The 22,294-nt window shown below is 35.8% G+C and overlaps 3 protein-coding genes across 3 annotated transcripts; all 3 read left to right on the top strand.

The window, feature by feature from the left end:
- The first annotated feature begins 861 nt into the window (after nt 1-861).
- On the top strand, nt 862-4,116 carry LOC145238971 (uncharacterized). Its single transcript, XM_080102267.1, has 11 exons — nt 862-986; nt 1,170-1,255; nt 1,320-1,415; nt 1,590-1,701; nt 1,864-1,974; nt 2,098-2,187; nt 2,324-2,536; nt 2,743-2,854; nt 2,917-3,068; nt 3,204-3,367; nt 3,583-4,116. Exons 1-11 carry the CDS (start codon nt 932-934, stop codon nt 3,769-3,771), a joined length of 1,380 nt encoding a protein of 459 aa, XP_079958393.1. The 5' UTR covers nt 862-931; the 3' UTR covers nt 3,772-4,116.
- Nucleotides 4,117-7,883: 3,767 nt separating this feature from the next.
- Nucleotides 7,884-10,058, top strand: LOC145238970 (cuticlin-6-like). Its single transcript, XM_080102266.1, has 7 exons — nt 7,884-7,991; nt 8,115-8,204; nt 8,332-8,544; nt 8,758-8,890; nt 8,932-9,083; nt 9,191-9,354; nt 9,571-10,058. The coding sequence occupies exons 1-7, from the start codon at nt 7,949-7,951 to the stop codon at nt 9,757-9,759; spliced, it is 984 nt and encodes a 327-aa protein (XP_079958392.1). The 5' UTR covers nt 7,884-7,948; the 3' UTR covers nt 9,760-10,058.
- A 9,173-nt stretch (nt 10,059-19,231) lies between these two features.
- Nucleotides 19,232-22,294, top strand: LOC145237887 (uncharacterized). The gene is made up of 11 exons (XM_080100877.1): nt 19,232-19,357; nt 19,557-19,642; nt 19,707-19,802; nt 19,975-20,086; nt 20,249-20,359; nt 20,483-20,572; nt 20,709-20,921; nt 21,128-21,239; nt 21,302-21,453; nt 21,589-21,752; nt 21,968-22,294. The coding sequence occupies exons 1-11, from the start codon at nt 19,303-19,305 to the stop codon at nt 22,154-22,156; spliced, it is 1,380 nt and encodes a 459-aa protein (XP_079957003.1). The 5' UTR covers nt 19,232-19,302; the 3' UTR covers nt 22,157-22,294.

Here is a 22,294-nt window from a genome sequence, read left to right as displayed (position 1 = left end):
TACTGTTTTACGAATACGAACAACAACGAAATCGAAAACGCGCAAAAATAGAAAAAATCGAATTGGTATCAAGCCAAACTTGTAGTTTCGGGAAATTTTGCACTGAGATGTCGAAAGTCAAAGCATACGTAATGTACTTACAGGACTGCTAGCCCAAAGCGGTTTTTGTTTTTGCCTCGAGGTGTTCAATTGGTTCTTCGAAACATGTGTTAAAATTTGTTTTTCGATTGCAAATTGACAAACATATCGGAATTCTGGAGTGAAAAGTAATGATACGTTTAATTGGCTGGACTGGGTTTAGGCTAATAATTTTCGTTCTAATGAGACCGATTCTTGGATATGCTATATATTTTTTAAATTGGAATATTTACCATAGACTTGCGAAAAAATCGACATTTTTACAATTTGCATAATATTCTGGAGTCTAGATTTCCTACCAAAAAACCAGCCGATATTCTGAGATATAATTGAAATTCCGTTAGGACATGAGTTTCTTAAATAAACAAACAAACAAACCAACAACTTAGTTGCTGGCTGAAAACATGAAGTGTACGGATTCGTTTGAGAAGCGGATTTGCTACACTTTAAGTTGATTTTTAAACGCGTTGAAAACTATAGATAGCCTATAAATGCTTGCAACGAAATAAATACAAATACACCAATATTGTTGATTTGCACTTACGAAATGCGCAACGTGGTGTAACCTTAATCCGAATTAAAAGCTACTGATAAAATTTCGGAGTTATTATGACTAAGCGAATTATTCTGGATCAGGACCCGCAATCATCTGGGTTTCGATAATAACGTGTTTTTCGTGTTCAGATGGCTATAAAGGTTTGCTGTGTGCAATGATCAAATCAGTTCATGATTTTATTCGACGTATAAGTGATTTGTCAAACGTTGTGTTTCATACTGCGACGAAATAACGAAAATGAAATTTATCTTACTTGCCGGAGTGTTGTGCCTTTTTGCTCTTAGTGGAAATGGTAAGAATTTTAGCGTATTTTAGTCAAAAAGTGTGATTACTTCTTCAAATTTATATGATAGTTTACATTTTCGATTCTCTTTCGATGTAAACGTTATTGTGTTGTTTAGTAATTAATGACATAACAAAGAGTGATGTTTCATACTACGTCTTACCGAAATTAAACATTATTATTTTTGCGAAGCACTGAGATGTTGGGTGTGCGAAAATGCAAGAAGCGATGCTGATTGTCTGAAGAAAGGTCATCTCCAACGATGCGATTTTAACCAGGTACATGCACAGGAGTGACATATCATAAAGCAAAAATAATATATCGCCATACTTTTATTTGCAGCAAGCTTGCCAAACAGAAGTTCGAAGAATTCAACCCGGAGTTTTGGTAACAAAGCGATGTAAACAGACTTTGGCTTGTGGAAACAACTTTCTACAGGTATCGCAGCTAAATATTATTTTATTGTTGTTTTTGGTTCGTGTAAATATACATCAAATGTACCAACGTTTCATCAAAGAATCGTAAAATCGTTCGTCCTTCTTTTAAACAATCACCTAAAAAGATGAACTGTTGAACTATAAAGACGTGTAAGCAAAACACCTCATTTTTTAGAACACTAAACCTGCATGGTTTCCTACGCAATGCAACGTAAAGTCACCAAGTTCAGTCTGTCGATGTTGCTGCAATGAAGACCAGTGCAACTTACAAATTGATTGCAATTCAGGTACAAATTTCTTACCACACTAATTTCATGTATACAATTGATTAGCATTGAGCTCAATCATTGTTATACTTTGACTCTAAGAAGTTAATTGAAATGTAGAAAGAAAGAAAGTATAAGGGCACATTTTTTATTGTCACTTTAACCCAAATGTGTTTTGTACAGGGATTTCCCCATGTGGGCCATTAGGTACACCCGTCAACGGAAGACGTGAGTGCAAATTTGATGAAAATATGAACGAAAGAGGCAGTGTATGTTCCTTTACCTGCAATCCAGGTGGAGTTTTTTGTTTACAAAACCTTTTTGCCATCATTATACTGAGTGTAATCACTTAATACGACAATTTTCATACATTGTACTTCAAACAATAAATTTAAATTTGAGAAACTGAATTTTCAGGGTATGAGTTGGTTGGAAGAAAATCAACAACTTGCGTAGCAGACGGTGCACAAACTTCGATGTGGAGCGACCCCGTCCCACAATGCACTGGTATGTTACATGCACCTTATGGCGATAGTTTTTGCCTGTGAAACAGCTTGGCACTTTCTTATAAAATCGTTAATGATCATAGACTGATTTATTTAAAAATGTAAACAATTTGATTCAACATGCAAATGTTTTTCAGAAATAAAAGAACCGTGTTCAACACCTTATCCAGTTCAAGGGGGTACTTATAAATGCTCAGACAACGAATTTAGCGTAGACAGCAAATGTGAAATCGTGTGCGATTCCCCCGACATGACAACCTACTCAAGAAGTCCAACCCATACTTTTACATGCCAGGAAAAGGCCAACGAAACAGATTGGGATTGGAGTACAAAAGACGGTTGTTGTGAAAGTAAGTACTTGCTATAATATAGATAAAAAGTACAACTATTCTTGGGCAATGACAAGAAAAAAAATCAACAGAAAAAGGAGAACAAGCTAATACAAATCAATAAAAAAAACTTAAAACATAAACCTACTATTTTGCCGGAAATGGCTGCAGATTTACTGCGCTTAGATTTTAGTTTGATAAGTAATTTTTTACATTTTTATTTTCAGAGCCTTGTCCTCCGCACGCGTTTATGGATGCCATTTTTGTTTTGGATTCTTCTCTTTCGGTGGGCCGTCAAAACTGGAAGTCGATTGTTAACTTCACGGCGTCTGTGATGAAGCAAGTAGTTTTAAGAAAAAAGTTTAAAGCTGAAACTAAAACATTCTTTTCTAATTTTACAGACAGTTTGATGTTGACTCCGACACTTCTCGTTTCTCTGTCCTGCAATTCGGATCGTTTCCTAATAGTAATTCAGCAATTGATTTCAATAAGTTTGCTGGAAACAAAACAGGACTTGTACATGCCGTTGAGACCTTTGAATTTAGAGCCGGAGGTGGGTAAAAGTGGGTTAGAATGTTACAAATGTTAAAAATGAGAACATATGAGTTTGTTTTCAATTGGTAAACCAAACTTGGTCAGTTTCTAACCAAAAATTTTATGCAAAAGTAAAACATGCCGTTTTTTGCAGGAACTTATATTGGCAGAGCTTTAAACTATGTTCGCGACATACTTTTAAAACCTGAAAGCGGCGACCGACCTAACGTAAAAAACGTTGTTATTGTTGTGACTGATGGGGCTTCAGAAGACAACGTTGAAGCCATTTCACAACAGATACGAGCCGACGACGCTGTGGTAAGGAAAAGCTATTTCGTGCACGCAATCTTGTTGATATGTTTAAATGCACACAGACGTTTGAATCAGCTTAATTTCCACGATAATATTTACAGTCTGCAGCAGTAAGACGATTTTAATAGTTCCATTTAGGTCTTATGTCATTTCAAAGTCTATGACCAGTATAGAGAATAGGGTTGACACTGTCAAATATTTAACCATTTACAATGTTTCAGATGTACGCGGTAGGAGTGAAACCGACTCAACGAAACGATAATTTAGATTTAGAACAACTTGAGAAGATAGCTGGCTCCATCGATCGAAGATTTGTGGTAGACGATTTCCTCGCACTGAACGAGCAGTTTACGACAACTTTGAGCGAAAGTCTTTGTGGAAGCCCTTGTAGTTTGAATATACGTCTTTGAAGTCAAGTAAAAGTTTCTTGTCCACACATTTCATAAATGTCTAATCACAAACCAAACAGCTTCCTGTATGTGAATTTTGTTAACATTGGCCTACGTGTATTTTATTTTTGAAAATGCATTCGTTTGCTTTCTTATCTGCGTTGCGTTTTCGCTCGCTACTTCATACTCGGCTGTTCTTATCGTATTTGCGTACATTTTTTATCTAAATTACATTGCAATCGAACATATAACTACTTGAATCTATTTTGTGATAAATGGTCTTGGTAGAGTGCAATTATGCAGTTTCAAACACACAACATACCGATATACATTTTTTGCATTGCATTAAAAATGGAAATAAACTACATGAATTACAATTTCTGTGATCGATTTTAAGTTGAGCTATTTTTTTGATTTAGGCTGCCTAAATTTTCCTTAATCTTTAGAAAGCAGCAAATCATAATAACTCAGTCACGACGAAGATGACATAACTATTACCATTTAACTCATTTGTTGAAACATCTAACTTATAATTTGGTCTTCGTCAGTTTTGACAATGTTCTAAACGTAACTGCCCAATAAATGGTTTGTTTGTTACTCGGTAAACAGAAACAGAAATTTGGAAAACCTGTTTTCCGACATAGCCTACTGATTGAAATTTCGACAACCATGCCACATTTGCGTGTAATTTAAAACAAACAAACTTTGTTTCCTAAAATAACTTTGGTACGCAGCAGCGTGCAGCGCTATAGTCAAATATACTTTTTAAAATACTGACACAGAGTATGAAGCCAGGCCCGAATCAGGGCCGTTTTATTCGGAAGAAACCTAAACCCGGTCCCGACCCGAACCCGACCTAAAGCAGTCAAAAACGACGTATAAACTGATCTCAAGACAATATTCAAATTAACCTGATTTGCGACAAACAAGGTCACCTGATTGGATTTACGTGATATAATGTTTGATTTCCATTACGGCAGACGAACTTTACAAATTATCCTTAAACAGCTTTAACAATAATCAGTTTTGATACTGGTCACGCAAACATCACACAGAAGCTGAGTGCTAAAGTATTTCAGTTACATCATGGCGTAGTTATCCGTTGACCGTTTTGTGAAAACCGTGCGAAAATCACCTCGGTGGGTATTTCACCTGAGGCGGTGTTGGTTCTGATCATTGAAACTCAAAACAGCTAATAAGGTTTGGTTCAAATGAAATGAAAGATTTATTTCAAGACGTTTGTTGCCATTTAACCAATGTGGTATACTGTTTACATAAGTCACATATTTTCAAAAATGTTGACTCTATGATACATGGTTGTGTGACTGTAAGAGCGTTAAGGTGACACCAACTTTGCACTATTTAAGTCGTCGGAATTAATTACGAAAACGTCAGAAGTTTTGGAAGTTGTGTGCAGTGACGTATCAATGACAACAAGCAAACCCCTATAACTAATCGATTTTAATAAAACATATTTTTGTACTATGTAACCGCTTAAATAACTACGTACGAGATTTTTGTTTTAGGCCAAACATTCTTGTGATTTAAGCGTTTTATTGTAACATTTTAAACTTCAATATTTTCCCACAACCTCATGATGTTTTGGGCACATCAAAAACAGTGACAAACATAATGTACTTTCAGGTCTTGCCTTACTCAGTTAAAAGTCCACTAAACAAAAATAAGGTCTTTCGGTCTTTTGGTGCGTGACTGTGACATCATACCTTCACAAACCAGCAGAGTTCCCCACACTTTGCATTGTTTTTTTTACAATTTTAGTTTCGGTACATAAGTTAATTTTAATTTTATTTTAATCTGAATTTTTTTTTAAATCAACGCAACCGAAACCTACTCAACTCAACTCAACTCAACCTACTCTTTTAGGAATACGAGCAACAACGAAATCGAAAACACGCAAAAATAGAAAAAATCGAATTGGTATCAAGCAATAACTTGTAGTTTCGGGAAATTTTTCACTAAGATGTCGAAAGTCAATGCGTACGTAACGTACTTTCGGCTACTATTATGATATGACTATAGCGGTCATAACAGGACTGCTGGCCCAAAGCGGTTTTTGTTTTTGCCTCCAGGTGTTTAATTGGTTCATCAAAACATGCCTTAAAATTTTTTTGATTCCAAACTGAGAAACAGATCCGAATTCTGGACTGAAAAGAAATGATACTTTGGGTGGACTGTTAGGCTAATAATTTTCGTTCTGAACACACCGATTCTTGGATTTGCTTTATTTTTTAAATTGAAACATTTGCCGTAGACTTCCAAAAAAAATCGGTATTTTACAAATAATATTCTGAAGTCTAGATTTCATACCAATGGTCACAACCTTTTTTCACTCGTACCCATTGAGCTGTCATAAAATTTCAGTATAACTCTTGCCTACGAAAACTGACAGAAGACGAGCCCTTATTTGCAACCTCATAGCTTACCTTAGCACACGCAGCTTATCCCGTGTTAAGAGTCTATGTTCTATGTTTAATGTAAAAAAAACAGTAAGATCATGCCTTTTTTGCACAAATACACAGGCAGCTCCACTGTATCGTTTCCTTCAATGTTCATTTTAACATAAGCCATCACAACCCCAAATTAGGGTGCTTTTAAAACCAGGCTGTAGTTTGAGATATAACTTGAAATCCGTTGCATTTCTTAAACAATAAAACAAACAAACAACAAATTTGTTGCTTGCTGAAAACAGGAAGTGTACGGATTCGTTTGTGAAGCGGATCTACAACACTTTAAGTTGATTTTAAAACTGTCGATAACCTATTACCACAAAGTCAAATGTAAATTGTTATTACTTATCACATATGAATGTTAACAAAATGTTGGAAAGCCACAAAAAAGTCAACGATATGAACTCTTGCAGGAAAATAAATACATATACACCAATATTGTTAATTTGCAATTACGAAATAGGTAACGTGGTGAGACCTTGATCCGAATTAAAAGCTGCTGGTAAAATTTCGATGTATTTCGACGAACGGGACTATTTTGAAGAGAAGGACCCACAATTATCTGGGTTTCGATTCGAAAACAACGTGCTTTTCGTGTTCAGCTGGCTATAAAAGTTTGCTGTGTGCAATGATCAAATCAGTTCAAGATTTTATTCGACGTATACGTGATAACTATTTGCTAAACGTTGTGTTTCATACTACGACGAAATAACGAAAATGAAATTTATCTTACTTGCCGGAGTGTTGTGCCTTTTTGCACTCAGTGGAAATGGTGAGAATTTTTCCGTATTTTAGTCAAAAAGTGTGATAATTCTTAAAATTTTAATGACAGTTTACATTATCGATTCTGTTTCGATGGTAACGTAATTGTGTTGTTTAGTATTTAAAGACAAAACAAAGAAATGATATTTTATACTACGTCTTACCGAAATGAAACTATTATTATTTTTGCATAGCACTGAGATGTTGGGTGTGCGAAAATGCAAGGAGCGATGCTGATTGTCTGAAGAAAGGGCATCTCCAGCAATGCAATATTAACCAGGTACATAAACAAGAGTGACATATCATAAAACATATAATAATATATCGCCATATTTTTATTTGCAGCAAGCTTGCCAAACAGAAGTTCGAAGAATTCAACCCGGAGTTTTGGTGACAAAGCGATGTAAACAGACTTTGGCCTGTGGCAACAACTTTCTACAGGTATCGCAGCTAAATATTATTTTATTGCTGTTTTTGGTTCGTGCAAATATGAATTTAATGTAGCAATTCATCAAATAATCGTATAAAAAATCATAAAAATCGTTGGTCCTTCTTTTAAAATATCATTAAAAAGATGAACTGTTGAACTATGAAGACGTGTAAACAAAGCTCCTCATTTTTTAGAACACTAAACCTGCATGGTTTCCTACACAATGCAACGTAAAGTCACCAAGTTCAGTCTGTCGATGTTGCTGCAATGAAGACCAGTGCAACTTACAAATTGATTGTAATTCAGGTATAGATTTCTTACCACGCTAATGGACCATGAATACATTTGAGTAGCATTGAGCTTAATCATTGTTATACTTTGACTCTAAGAAGTTAATTGAAATGTAGGAAGAAAGAAAGCATAAGGGCACATTTTTTATTGTCATGTTAACCCAAATGTGTTTTGTACAGGGATTTCCCCATGTGGGCCATTAGGTACACCCGTCAACGGAAGACGTGAGTGCAAATTTGATGAAAATATGAACGAAAGAGGCAGTGTATGTTCCTTTACCTGCAATCCAGGTACAGTTTTTTGTTTACAAAACCTTTTTGCCATTATTCTGCTGAGTGTAATCACTTAATACGACAATTTTCATACAATGTACTTAAAACAATCAATTTAAATTCGAGAAACTCAAATTTCAGGGTATGAGTTGGTTGGAAGAAAATCAACAACTTGCGTAGCAGACGGTGCACAAACTTCGATGTGGAGCGACCCCGTCCCACAATGCACTGGTATGTTACACGCACCTTATGGCAATATATTTTACTAGTAACAAAGTTTGGCGCTGTTGTATTAAAGTCGACCAGAAGTAAATTAATCACAACCCGGTCTGTTAACCAAAACGACGATGTTTTTCAGAAATAAAAGAACCGTGTTCAACACCTCATCCAGTCCAAGGTGGAACTTATAAATGCTCAGACAACGTATTTAGCGTAGACAGCAAATGTGAAATCGTGTGCGATTCCCCCGACATGATAACCTACTCAAGAAGCCCAACCCATACTTTTACATGCCAGGAGAAGACTAACGAAACAGATTGGGATTGGAGTACAAAAGACAGTTGTTGTGAAAGTAAGTACTTGTTATAATATAGATAAAAAAGCACAATTATTCTTAGGCAATGACAAAAAAATCAACAGAAATGTAAACAAACGTTAGATAAGCTACTACAAAATTAATAACAAAATCTTAAAATATAAACCTTCTATTTTGTCAGGAATGGCTGCAGATTTACTGGGCTTAGATTTTAGATTAAAAAGTATTTTTTTACATTTTTATTTTCAGAGCCTTGTCCTCCGCACGCGTTTATGGATGCCATTTTTGTTTTGGATTCTTCTCTTTCGGTGGGCCGTCAAAACTGGAAGTCAATTGTTAACTTCACGGCGTCTGTGATGAAGCAAGTAGTTTTGGGAAAAAAGTTTAAAGCTGAAACTAAAACATTCTTTTCTAATTTTACAGACAGTTTGATGTTGACTCCGACACTTCTCGTTTCTCCGTCCTGCAATTCGGATCGTTTCCTAATAGAAATTCCGCAATTGATTTCAACAAGTTTGCTGGAAACAAAACAGGACTTGTACATGCCGTTGAGACCTTTGAATTTAGAGCCGGAGGTGGGTAAAAGTGGGTCATGATGTTACAAACGTTAAAGGGTTTTGTTTGAAAATAGTAAACCGGCCTTGACCTGTTTCCTGAATCTGTATGATGTGTTATTTTGCAGGAACTTATATTGGCAGAGCTTTAAACTATGTTCGCGACACACTTTTGCAACCTGAAAGTGGCGACCGACCTGATGTGAAAAATGTTGTTATTGTTGTGACTGATGGGGCTTCAGAAGACAACGTTGAAGCCATTTCACAACAGATACGTGCCGACGACGCTGTGGTAAGGAAAAAGTAATTTCGTGCACGCAATCTTGTTGATATGTTTAAATGCACACAGACGTTTGAATCAGCTTAATTTCCACGATAATATTTACAGTCTGCAGCAGTAAGACGATTTTAATAGTTCCATTTAGGTCTTATGTCATTTCAAAGTCTATGACCAGTATAGAGAATAGGGTTGACATTGTCAAATATTTAACCATTTACAATGTTTCAGATGTACGCGATAGGAGTGAAACCGACTCAACGAAACGATAATTTAGATTTGGAACAACTTGAGAAGATAGCTGGCTCTATCGATCGAAGATTTGTGGTAGACGATTTCCTCGCACTGAACGAGCAGTTTACGACAACTTTGAGCGAAAGTCTTTGTGGAAGCCCTTGTAGCTTAAAGATACGTCTTTGAAGTCAAGTAAAAGTTTCTTGTCCATTCATTTCATAAATGTCTAATCACAAACCAAACAGCTTCCTGTATGTGAATTTTGTTAACATTGGTCTACGTGTATTTTATTTTTGAAAATGCATTCGCTTGCTTTCTTATCTGCGTTGCTTTTTTGCTCCCTATACTATACTCGGCTGTTCTTATCGTATTTACATACATTTTATCTAAGTTGCATTGCAATCGAATTTGTATCTGTTTGAATCTATTTTATGGTAAATGGTCTTGGTACAGTGCAATTGTGCAGTTTCTAACAGACAACATACCTATACATGTGTGCTGTACAGCAATAAAAATGGAAATAAACTATATGAACTACAATTTCCTATTATTTTGATTTGGGCTACTTAAATTTCCGTTAAACTTTAAAAAGCAGCAAATCATAATAACTCAGTCACGACGAAGACGGCACAACTATTACCATTTAAATCATTTGTTGAAACATCTATAATTTGGTTTTCGTCAGTTTTGACAATGTTCTAAACGTAAATGCCCCCAAAATGGTTTGTTTGTTACCCGGTAAACAGAAACAGAAATTTTGGAAACCTGTTTACCGACATACTGATTAAAATTTCGTCAACCACATTTACATGAAGTTCAAAAAACAAAATCTTGTTTCCAAAAATATCTTTGGTACGCAGCCGGGGTGCCACTCCTTGGGATTTTTCACAAGATCTTGAGATTTTAGTTGTGAGCTTGGGATCTTGGGAAAAACCTTTGAAACCTTTTTTGGTATTATGTGTTGGATAAGTAATTTCACTTTTTGCTATTGTTGCCAACGACAATCTTCTTCAACTACTAATTAGATCTTTTGAAATGACGACTTGTGTAATAGAACATCATTTATTTAACGTTTGAGACTTTGCCAAGTCCTTAACTAGCAAACCAAGTCTGTACTGGGCTATTTTTGATGTCATAACTGGTCTTTATCTGCACTATATGCACGGTTCAAGAAATATAATAGGCCTAACACAGGAGGAAAAATCCTTTGCATTTATTGACTTTTTTGCTGGTTTTGTAGCAATTTGCAGTAGCCAAGGGACGATTTTTATACAAGTAACGAGGTTTTTAAGCTAGTAGCGTTAAACACTAAACTATTGCATATTTATAATGCATGTGCCAGTTAGGATTGACATCGAATTATGTTTTTTTGTAACACAGTAACAAACGTTATGCACAAAGGCAATGCGTTTAGAAATGAAAGTATGTATAATTAACTCGATTTGATCATCTATGAATTTTTGCTCAAATCTTGGGATTTTTCGCAAGTAAAATGGATAACTGAAAATTGTCAGTGGCAGCCCTGGTACGCAATAGGGTATTTTACAGTTTATTTGATATGTAAGGCCCAATTACACATGCACTTGCCTCTGTTCGATCCAAAAATTGCCGCAAGATCCCAACTTCGTTCATGTTTACTTGTTTGACCACAAAGAATGAATCCTCTCTATAACCTCATTTCTAATTCGCTGATGTGACACATTTGCACAGAGTTAATAATATATTTTTTCACGACGTGGTTTCGCTCAGCTGCATGACACCCATAAACAATATTTTATAACTGTAGCCTACACTGCTTAGTAAATTCCCGTCACACCGGGTTAGAGTTGTAAAATTCGGTCCTGTGTCATCTTCGTCGTGACTGAGTTATTATGATTCGCTGCTTTCTGAAGATTAACGAAAATTTAGGCAGCCCAAATCAAAATAATAGCTCAACTTAAAATCGATCACAGAAATTGTAGTTCATATAGTTTATTTCCATTTTTATTGCAGTACAACACACATGTATAGGTATGTTGTCTGTTAGAAACTGCACAATTGCACTGGACCAAGACCATTTACCATAAAATAAATTCAAACAGATACAATTCGATTGCAATTTAACTGAGATAAAAGTGTATGTAAATACGATAAGAACAGCCGAGTATAGAATAGGGAGCAAAAAAGCAACGCAGATAAGAAAGCAAGCGAATGTACTTTCAAAAATAAAATACACGTAGGCCAATGTTACTAAAATTCACATACAGGAAGCTGTTTGGTTTGTGATTAGACATTTATGAAATGACTAGACAAGAAACCTTTACTTGACTTTAAAGACGTATCTTTAAGCTACAAGGGCTTCCACAAAGACTTTCGCTCAAAGTTGTCGTAAACTGCTCGTTCAGTGCGAGGAAATCGTCCACCACAAATCTTCGATCGATGGAGCCAGCTATCTTCTCAAGTTGTTCCAAATCTAAATTATCGTTTCGTTGAGTCGGTTTCACTCCTATCGCGTACATCTAAAACATTGTAAATGGTTAAATATCTGACAGTGTCAACCTATTTCCTACAATCATCACAGACTTTACTTTAAAATTACACTAAACCTGAATGAAACGATACTGCTGCAGACTGTAAATATTATCGTGGAAATTAAGCTGATTCAAACGTCTGCGTGTGCACAAAACAAATCAACAAGATTGCGTGCACAAATGCACAAAATAGCTTTTCCTTACCACAGCGTCGTCGGCTCGTATCTGTTGTGAAATGGCTTCAACGTTGTCTTCTGAAGCCCCATCAGTCACAACAATAACAACATTTTTCACATCAGGTCGGTCGCCCTTTTCAGGTTGCAAAAGTGTGTCGCGAACATAGTTTAAAGCTCTGCCGATATAAGTTCCTGCAAAATATTGTTTTGTTTTACTTCTTAAAATTTTAGGTTTAAGAAACTGACCAAGTTTGGTTTGCCAATTGAAAAGAAACCTTTTAACGTGTGTAACATCATTAACCACTTTTACCCACCTCCGGCTCTAAATTCAAAGGTCTCAACGGCATTCACAAGTCCTGTTTTGTTTCCAGCAAACTTGTTGAAATCAATTGCGGAATTTCTATTAGGAAACGATCCGAATTGCAGGACGGAGAAACGAGAAGTGTCGGAGTCAACATCAAACTGTCTGTAAAATTAGAAAAGAATGTTTTAGTTTCAGCTTTAAACTTTTTTCCCAAAACTACTTGCTTCATCACAGACGCCGTGAAGTTAACAATCGACTTCCAGTTTTGACGGCCCACCGAAAGAGAAGAATCCAAAACAAAAATGGCATCCATAAACGCGTGCGGAGGACAGGGCTCTGAAAAGAAAAAAATGTAACCTACTTTCTTTTCCTTACTTTCTTCTAAACCTACAACTTAGACCTAAGCTCAGTAAATGCAGCCATTCCTTGCAAAATAGTAGGTGTATATTTTAAGAGTTTGTTATTGATTTTTTAATGGCTAGTTACACGTTTTTTCAGTTGAATTTTTCTTCTTGTCATTGCCAAAGAATAATTGTACTTTTTATCAATATTATAACAAGTACTTACTTTCACAACAACCGTCTTTTGTACTCCAATTCCAATCTGTTTGATTAGTCTTCTCCTCGCATGTAAAAGTATGGGTTGGACTTCTTGAGTAAGTTATCATGTCGGGGGAATCGCACACGATTTCACATTTGCTGTCTAGGCTAAATTCGTTGTCTGAGCATTTATAAGTTCCACCTTGGACTGGATGAGGTGTTGAACACGGTTCTTTTATTTCTGAAAAACCTTTGCATGTTTTGATCACAATTGTTTACAATTTTGTAAACAAACCTAGTTGCGATTATTTTACTTCTGGTTGATCTTTATAATAAAGTGCCAAGCTTTTTGTCACAAGTAAAATATATCGCCATAAGGTGCATGTAACATACCAGTGCATTGTGGGACGGGGTCGCTCCACATCGATGTTTGAGCCGCATCAGCTACGCAAGTTGTTGATTTGGTTCCAACCAACTCATATCCTGAAAATTAAGGTTCTCGATAGTAATTTAATGTTTTAAGTATAATGTATGAAAACTGTCGTATTAGTGATTACACTCAGCATAATGGTTACAAAATGCTTTAAAAACAAAAAAACGCTACCTGGATTGCAGGTAAAGGAACATACACTGCCTCTTTCGCTCATATTTTCATCAAATTTACACTCACGTCTTCCGTTGACTGGTGTACCTAATGGCCCACATGGGGAAATTCCTGTACAAAGCACAGTCGGGTTATTGTGACAATAAAAACTGCGACTTCGATCTTTTTTCTAATCATTTTTTAACAATCTTGTTGCAGTCAAAGCAACACAAATTAAGCCCGATGCTACCGAGTTGTCTACATTAAGATCTGTAGCGTGGTAAGAAATTTATACCTGAGTTACAGTCAAGAGATTGTGAGTTACACTGGTCTTCATTGCAGCAACATCGACAGACTGAACTTGGTGATTTCATGTTGCATTGCGTAGGAGACCATGCAGGTTTAGGGTTCTAAAAAACGAGGTGTTTTGCTTACACGTTTTATAATTCATCATTTTTTGGGAATTTTTAAAAGGGTGAACAATTTTACGATTATTTGATTTTTTTTAAACATTGCTACATTTAATTCATATTTACACGAGCCATACCATCCATTGTGCGCAATGAGAAATTATTTTGATGCGATACCTGATGAAAGTTGTTGCCACAAGCGGAAGTTTGTTTACATCGCTTTGTTACCGAAATTCCAGGTTGAAGTCTTCGAACTTCTGTTTGGCAAGCTTGCTGCAAACAAAAATATGACAATAGCACTGTATGTTTTATAATAAGTCACTTTTGTGTATGTACCTGGTTAATATCACATTGTTGGAGATGCCCTCTCATCAGACAATCAGCATTGCTCCTTGCATTTTCGCACACCCAACATCTCAGTGCTATGCAAAAATAATAATGTTTCATTTCAGTAAGACGTAGTGAAAAACATCATTTTTTGTTTTGTCATTAAATACTATTACGTTTACATCGAAACAGAATCGAGAACATGTAAACTGATATTTAAATTTTAGAAAGTAATCACACTATTCAATCAAAATAAGGTAAAATTCTCACCATTTCCACTGAGTGCAAAAAGGCACACCACTCCGGCAAGTAAGATAAATTTCATTTTCGTTGTTTCGTCGCAGTATGAAACACAACGTTTGACAAATAGTTATCACGTATACGTCGAATAAAGTTATGAACTGATTTGAACATTGCAAACAGCAAACTTTTATAGCCAGCTGAACACGAAAAACACGTTATTTCGGAATCGAAACCCAGATAATTGCGAGTCCTGATCCTAAGAATAATTCGCTTAGTCATAATAACAACGAACTTTTACGAGTTGCTTTTATTCGGATTGCACGCATTTAAGTTTTATCAGTTGCTTTTATTTCGTTGCACGCATTTAATTGTGGGCTAATTGTCTTTCCAACATTTTGTTAACATTCACAAGAAATATATGTGATAAGTAATAACAATTTACATTTAACTTTGTGGTAATAGGATAATCGACACTCGCGCATGTCAAAAAGCATATTTTCAACACGCTTTAAAATCAACTTAAAGTGTAGCAAATCCAAATCTATACACTTCATGTTTTTAGCAAGCAACTAGCCTAATGTGGTTGTTTGTTTGTTTGTTTTTTTGTTTAAGAAATTCATGTCCTAACGCATGGGTCGGCAACCTTTTGTGTACTGCCGACCGTTTGTGAAACTGAAATTTTATCGCGGACCGGCCTTTACAAAACCGTAAATATTTAGCGATTAAAACGCCTAAATTAGTTGATCGTCAGCGGGATACATGGGCAAAATGTTTTAAAGCATTTAACCTGAAAAACTACGTGGCCCGGTAACGAGCTCCTCGCGAACCGGTACCGGGCCGCGGAACGGTTGTTGCCTACCACTGTCCTAACGGATTTTCAATTATATCTCAAAATATGGCATGGTTTTCAAAGCACCCTCAAATATTTGGGGTTGTGACGGCTTATGTTAAAATTAATATTGAAGGAAACGATACAGTATAGCAGCCTGCGTATTTGTGCAAAAAAGGTATGATCTTACTGTTTTACATTAGACATACCTACAACACAGAATCTTAACACGGAATATGCTGCGTGTGCTAAGGTAAGCTATGAGTTTTCAAATAAGGGTTCGTCTTCTGTCAGTTTTTGTAGGCAAGACTTATAATGGAATTTTATGACAGCCCAATGAGTACGAGTGCAAATAAGTTGTGACCATTGGTATGAAATCTTGACTCAATTGTAAAATTGCCGATTTTTTCAGAAGTCTACGGTAAATATTTCAATTTAAAAAATATAGCATGTTCCAAAAGCGGTGAGATTTGAACGAAAATTATTAGCCGAACAGTCCAGCTAAAGTATCAATTATTTTCACTCCAGAATTCGGATCTATTTGTCAATTTGCAATCAAGAAACTTTTCCGAAATGTTTCGTAGAAGTATGTAAACACCTGGAGGGAAAAACAAAAACCGCCTTGGGCTAGCAGTCCTGTTATGACCGCTATAGTCATATCATAATAGTAGCCGAAAGTACATTACGCATGCATTGACTTTCGACATCTTAGTGCAAAATTTCCCGAAACTACAAGTGTTGCTTGATACCAATTCGATTTTTCGATTTTTCGCGTTTTCGATTTCGTTGTTGTTCGTATTCGTATAAGAGTAGGTCAAGTTCATCAGGTTTCGGTTGCATTGTTTTTTTATTGGATTTCTGGCAAGTATTTCACAAAAACTTTCAGATTAAAATGAAATTAAATTTGTCAACCAAAACTAAACTTAAAAAAATCTGTTTAACTGTATGGATTAATAAGTATGATATCACACAGTCACGCACCAAAAGACCGAAAGACTTCGTTTTTGTGTAGTGGACTTCAATTTTTAAGTGCGCATTAATAAGGGAAATGTAGGCCTATCAGTACATTATGTTTGTCAGTCTTTTTAATGTGCACAAAACTTTATGAGCTTGTATAAAAATGTTAAAGTTTACAATTTTTGTAGCTGAATATATCTGTGAAAATGACTTGAATATGCAATTAATTTGAATTGGAAAAAAAATATGCCCAAGCATTTAAAAAGTAGGGGAGTAGGCACGAATTACCAATAATATTTTACAAAAAAGGCTTGAATCACAAAAATTTCTGGCACAAAACCTAAATCTCGCATCGCATACGCAGTTGTTTTAGCACTTAGTAGTACGCTTACAAAAAATATGTTTTATTAATATTTATTTGTTAGTTTTCGGAGTTAACTTGTTATGATAGCACGAGGATTGCTACGTCAATAATCACTTGAAATATATCATAACATATTTTGCTTGAATCAAACCTTATTACTTGTGAGTTTCAACAATCCTCACCAGCTTTCGGAATATAACGTCTACACAGCAAACACCGCCTCAAGTGATATACCCACCGAGGTGATTTTGGCACCGATTTCAGAAAAGGGTCAACGAATAACTATGCGATGAAGTAACTAAGATGCCTTAGCACTTAGTTTTTTTGTTTGCATGACCAGTATCAAAACTGATTAATGCAAAAGCTGTTTAAGGATTATTGCAAACTTTGTCTGCCGTAATGGAAATCAAACATTATATCACGAAAATTCAATCAGTTGACTTTGTTTGTTGCATTTATTTAAAGTGGGCTGAAACGAAGTTAATTTTGATATGGTCTTTGAATTCAGTTTATACATCTTTTGAAATCGGTTTCCTGTAAAGAAACATCTGATGCAGGGTTTTAAGTCGGGCCGGGCTTAGATTTCTTCCAAAAAGCGGGCTTGATTCGGGCCTGACTTCAAACCTTATATGTTTAAAAATATTATTAACTAGCTATGTAGCTGTAAGTTGCCGGACCTGAAAGCCATAAAACGCCTTGTTCAAGGTCACAGGCTTCTCAAAAAAGAATCGGGTACAGGCCGGCTTCGGTCCCAAATTTTAAGCCCGATTACAACTTTGATCCGGTGTGACAGGAATCAACTAAGCAGTGTACAGTAATGAAATGTTGTTCATGGATGTCATGCAGCTGAGGCAAAACCACGTCGTGGAAAAGTGTATTATTTACTCTAGTATGTTGTCTGTTCTAAACTGCACAATTGCACTGAACCAAGACCATTCACAAATCTGCGCCCTAGGGAAAACTGATTAATCCAGACCGACAGAGTTCCCCACACTTTGTATTGTATTTTACAAGTTTAGTTTCGGTAGAAAATTTTAATTTATTTAATTTTAAAAGTTTTGATGAAACATTTTCCAGAAATCCAATAAAAGACCACGCAACCGAAACCTACTCAACTCAACTCAACCTACTCTTTTACGAATACGAACAACAACGAAATCGAAAACGCGCCAAAATAGAAAAAAATCGAATTGGTATCAAGCCAAACTTGTAGTTTCGGGAAATTTTGCATTAAGATGTCGAAAGGCAATCGACGCGTAATGTTCTTTCGGTCATTCGGCCATAAAGGATTGCTAGCCCAAAGCGGTTTTTGTTTTTGCCTCCAGGTGTTTAATTGGTTCTTTGAAATATGTCTCAAATTTGTTTTTCGATTGCAAATTGACCAACATATCAGAATTCGGGACTGAAAAGAAATGATAATTGGCTGGACTGTTGGGCTAATAATTTTCTTTCTAAAAAGACCGATTCTTGGATATGCTATTTTTTTAACTGAAATATTTACCGTAGACTTCAGAAAAAAATCGACATTTTTACAATTCGCATAATATTCTGGATTCTAGATTTCATGCCAATGGTCACAACTTGTTTGCACTCGTACGCATTGAGCTGTCATACACTTCCATTAAAAGTCTTGCCTACAAAATCTGACGGAAGACGAGCCTTTATTTGGAAACTCATAGCTTACCTTAGCACACGCAGCATATTCCGTGTTAAGAATCTGTGTTGTATGTTTCATGTAAAAAATAAAACAACAAACAGCACGCCACGTTTTTGGACAAAAATGCAGGCAGCTATACAGTATCGTTTCATTCAATGTCCATTTTAACACAAGCCATTACAACCCCAAATATTAAAGGGTGCTTTCAAAACCAGGCTATAGTTTGAGATATAATTTGAAATCCGTGGGGACATGAATTTCTTAAACAATAAAACAAACAAACAAATTAATTGCTTGCTGAAAATATGAAGTGTACGGATTCGTTTGTGAAGCGGATTTGCTACACTATAAGTTGGTTTTTAAAACGTGTTAGATATCTGCGATTTGGCATGCGCGACTGTCGTTTAGCCTATTACCACAAAGTCAGATAAAACTGTTATTACTTATCACATATATTTTTTGTTAATATTAACAAAATATTGGAAAGCCCCAAAATAGTCTACAATATGAATGCTTGCAACGAAATAAATAAAAATAAGCTACAACAATATTGTTGATTTGCACTTGAGAAATACGTAACGCGGTCTGACCTTAATCCGAATTAAAAGCTACTGGTAAAATTTCATTGTTATTATGGCTAAGCGAATTATTCTGGATGAGGACCCGCAATCATCTGGGTTTCGATTCGAAAATAACCTGTTTTTCGTGTTCAGCTGGCTATAAAAGTTTGCTGTGTGCAATGTTCAATTCACTCTATGATTTTATTCGACGTATAACTTACATGATAATTTGTCAAACGTTGTGTTTCACACTGCGACGAAATAACGAAGATGAAATTTATATTACTTGCCGGAGTGTTGTGCTTTTTTGCTCTCAGTGGAAATGGTAAGAACTTTTCCGTATTTTGTCAAAAAGTGTGATTGCTTTTCTACCTTTATTTGACAGTTAACATTTTCGATTCTGTTTCGATGTTAAAGTAATTGAGTTTTTATTTATTTAATGACATAACAAATAAATGACATTTTATATACCACGTTTTACCGAAATGAAATACGTATTACCGAAAACTAATATTTTTGCATAGCACTGAGATGTTGGGTGTGCGAAAATGCAAGAAGCGATGCTGATTGTCTGAAGAAAGGGCATCTCCAACAATGCGATTTTAACCAGGTACATGCACAGGAGTGACATATCATCAAGCAAAAATAATATATCGCCATATTTTTATTTGCAGCAAGCTTGCCAAACAGAAGTTCGAAGAATGCAACCCGGAGTTTTGGTAACAAAGCGATGTAAACAGACTTTGGCTTGTGGCAACAACTTTCTACAGGTGTGGTAGCTAAATAATATTTTATTCTTGTTGGGTTCGTGTAAATATGAATTAAATGTCGCAACGTTTCATCAAATAATCGTCAAATCGTTTGTCCTTCTTTTAAACAATCGCCTAAAAAGATGAACTGTTGAACTATAAAGACGTGTAAGCAAAACACCTAATTTTTTAGAACACTAAACCTGCATGGTTTCCTACGCAATGCAACGTAAAGTCACCAAGTTCAGTCTGTCGATGTTGCTGCAATGAAGACCAGTGCAACTTACAAATTGATTGCAATTCAGGTATAAATTTCTTACCACAGTAATTTCATGTATACAATTGATTAGCATTGAGCTCAATCATTGTTATACTTTGACTGTAAGAAGTTAATTGAAATGTAGAAAGAAAGAAAGTATAAGGGCACATTTTTTATTGTCACTTTAACCCAAATGTGTTTTGTACAGGGATTTCCCCATGTGGGCCATTAGGTACACCCGTCAACGGAAGACGTGAGTGCAAATTTGATGAAAATATGAACGAAAGAGGCAGTGTATGTTCCTTTACCTGCAATCCAGGTGGAGTTTTTTGTTTACAAAACCTTTTTGCCATCATTATACTGAGTGTAATTACTTAATACGACAATTTTCATACAATGTACTTAAAACAATAAATTTAAATTTGAGAAACTTAATTTTCAGGGTATGAGTTGGTTGGAAGAAAATCAACAACTTGCGTAGCAGACGGTGCACAAACTTCGATGTGGAGCGACCCCGTCCCACAATGCACTGGTATGTTACATGCACCTTATGGCGATAGTTTTTGCCTGTGAAACAGCTTGGCACTTTCTTATAAAATCGTTAATGATCATAGACTGATTTATTTAAAAATGTAAACAATTTGATTCAACATGCAAATGTTTTTCAGAAATAAAAGAACCGTGTTCAACACCTTATCCAGTTCAAGGGGGTACTTATAAATGCTCAGACAACGAATTTAGCGTAGACAGCAAATGTGAAATCGTGTGCGATTCCCCCGACATGACAACCTACTCAAGAAGTCCAACCCATACTTTTACATGCCAGGAAAAGGCCAACGAAACAGATTGGGATTGGAGTACAAAAGACGGTTGTTGTGAAAGTAAGTACTTGCTATAATATAGATAAAAAGTACAACTATTCTTGGGCAATGACAAGAAAAAAAATCAACAGAAAAAGGAGAACAAGCCACTACAAATCAATAAAAAAAACTGTAAACATAAACCTACTATTTTGCCGGAAATGGCTGCAGATTTACTGGGCTTAGATTTTAGTTTGATAAGTAATTTTTTACATTTTTATTTTCAGAGCCTTGTCCTCCGCACGCGTTTATGGATGCCATTTTTGTTTTGGATTCTTCTCTTTCGGTGGGCCGTCAAAACTGGAAGTCGATTGTTAACTTCACGGCGTCTGTGATAAAGCAAGTAGTTTTAAGAAAAAAGTTTAAAGCTGAAACTAAAACATTCTTTTCTAATTTTACAGACAGTTTGATGTTGACTCCGACACTTCTCGTTTCTCTGTCCTGCAATTCGGATCGTTTCCTAATAGTAATTCAGCAATTGATTTCAATAAGTTTGCTGGAAACAAAACAGGACTTGTACATGCCGTTGAGACCTTTGAATTTAGAGCCGGAGGTGGGTAAAAGTGGGTTAGAATGTTACAAATGTTAAAAATGAGTACATATGAGCTTGTTTTCAATTGGTAAACCAAACTTGGTCAGTTTCTAACCAAAAATTTTATGCAAAAGTAAAACATGCCGTTTTTTGCAGGAACTTATATTGGCAGAGCTTTAAACTATGTTCGCGACACACTTTTAAAACCTGAAAGCGGCGACCGACCTAACGTAAAAAACGTTGTTATTGTTGTGACTGATGGGGCTTCAGAAGACAACGTTGAAGCCATTTCACAACAGATACGAGCCGACGACGCTGTGGTAAGGAAAAGCTATTTCGTGCACGCAATCTTGTTGATATGTTTAAATGCACACAGACGTTTGAATCAGCTTAATTTCCACGATAATATTTACAGTCTGCAGCAGTAAGACGATTTTAATAGTTCCATTTAGGTCTTATGTCATTTCAAAGTCTATGACCAGTATAGAGAATAGGGTTGACACTGTCAAATATTTAACCATTTACAATGTTTCAGATGTACGCGGTAGGAGTGAAACCGACTCAACGAAACGATAATTTAGATTTGGAACAACTTGAGAAGATAGCTGGCTCCATCGATCGAAGATTTGTGGTAGACGATTTCCTCGCACTGAACGAGCAGTTTACGACAACTTTGAGCGAAAGTCTTTGTGGAAGCCCTTGTAGTTTGAATATACGTCTTTGAAGTCAAGTAAAAGTTTCTTGTCCACACATTTCATAAATGTCTAATCAGAAACCAAACAGCTTCCTGTATGTGAATTTTGGTAACATTGGCCTACGTGTATTTTATTTTTGAAAATGCATTCGTTTGCTTTCTTATCTG

Source organism: Phallusia mammillata, chromosome 7 (genome assembly GCF_965637545.1).
Source record: "Phallusia mammillata chromosome 7, kaPhaMamm4.hap1.1, whole genome shotgun sequence".
NCBI lineage: Eukaryota > Metazoa > Chordata > Ascidiacea > Phlebobranchia > Ascidiidae > Phallusia > Phallusia mammillata.
This window is presented reverse-complemented; position numbering and strand designations above follow the sequence as displayed.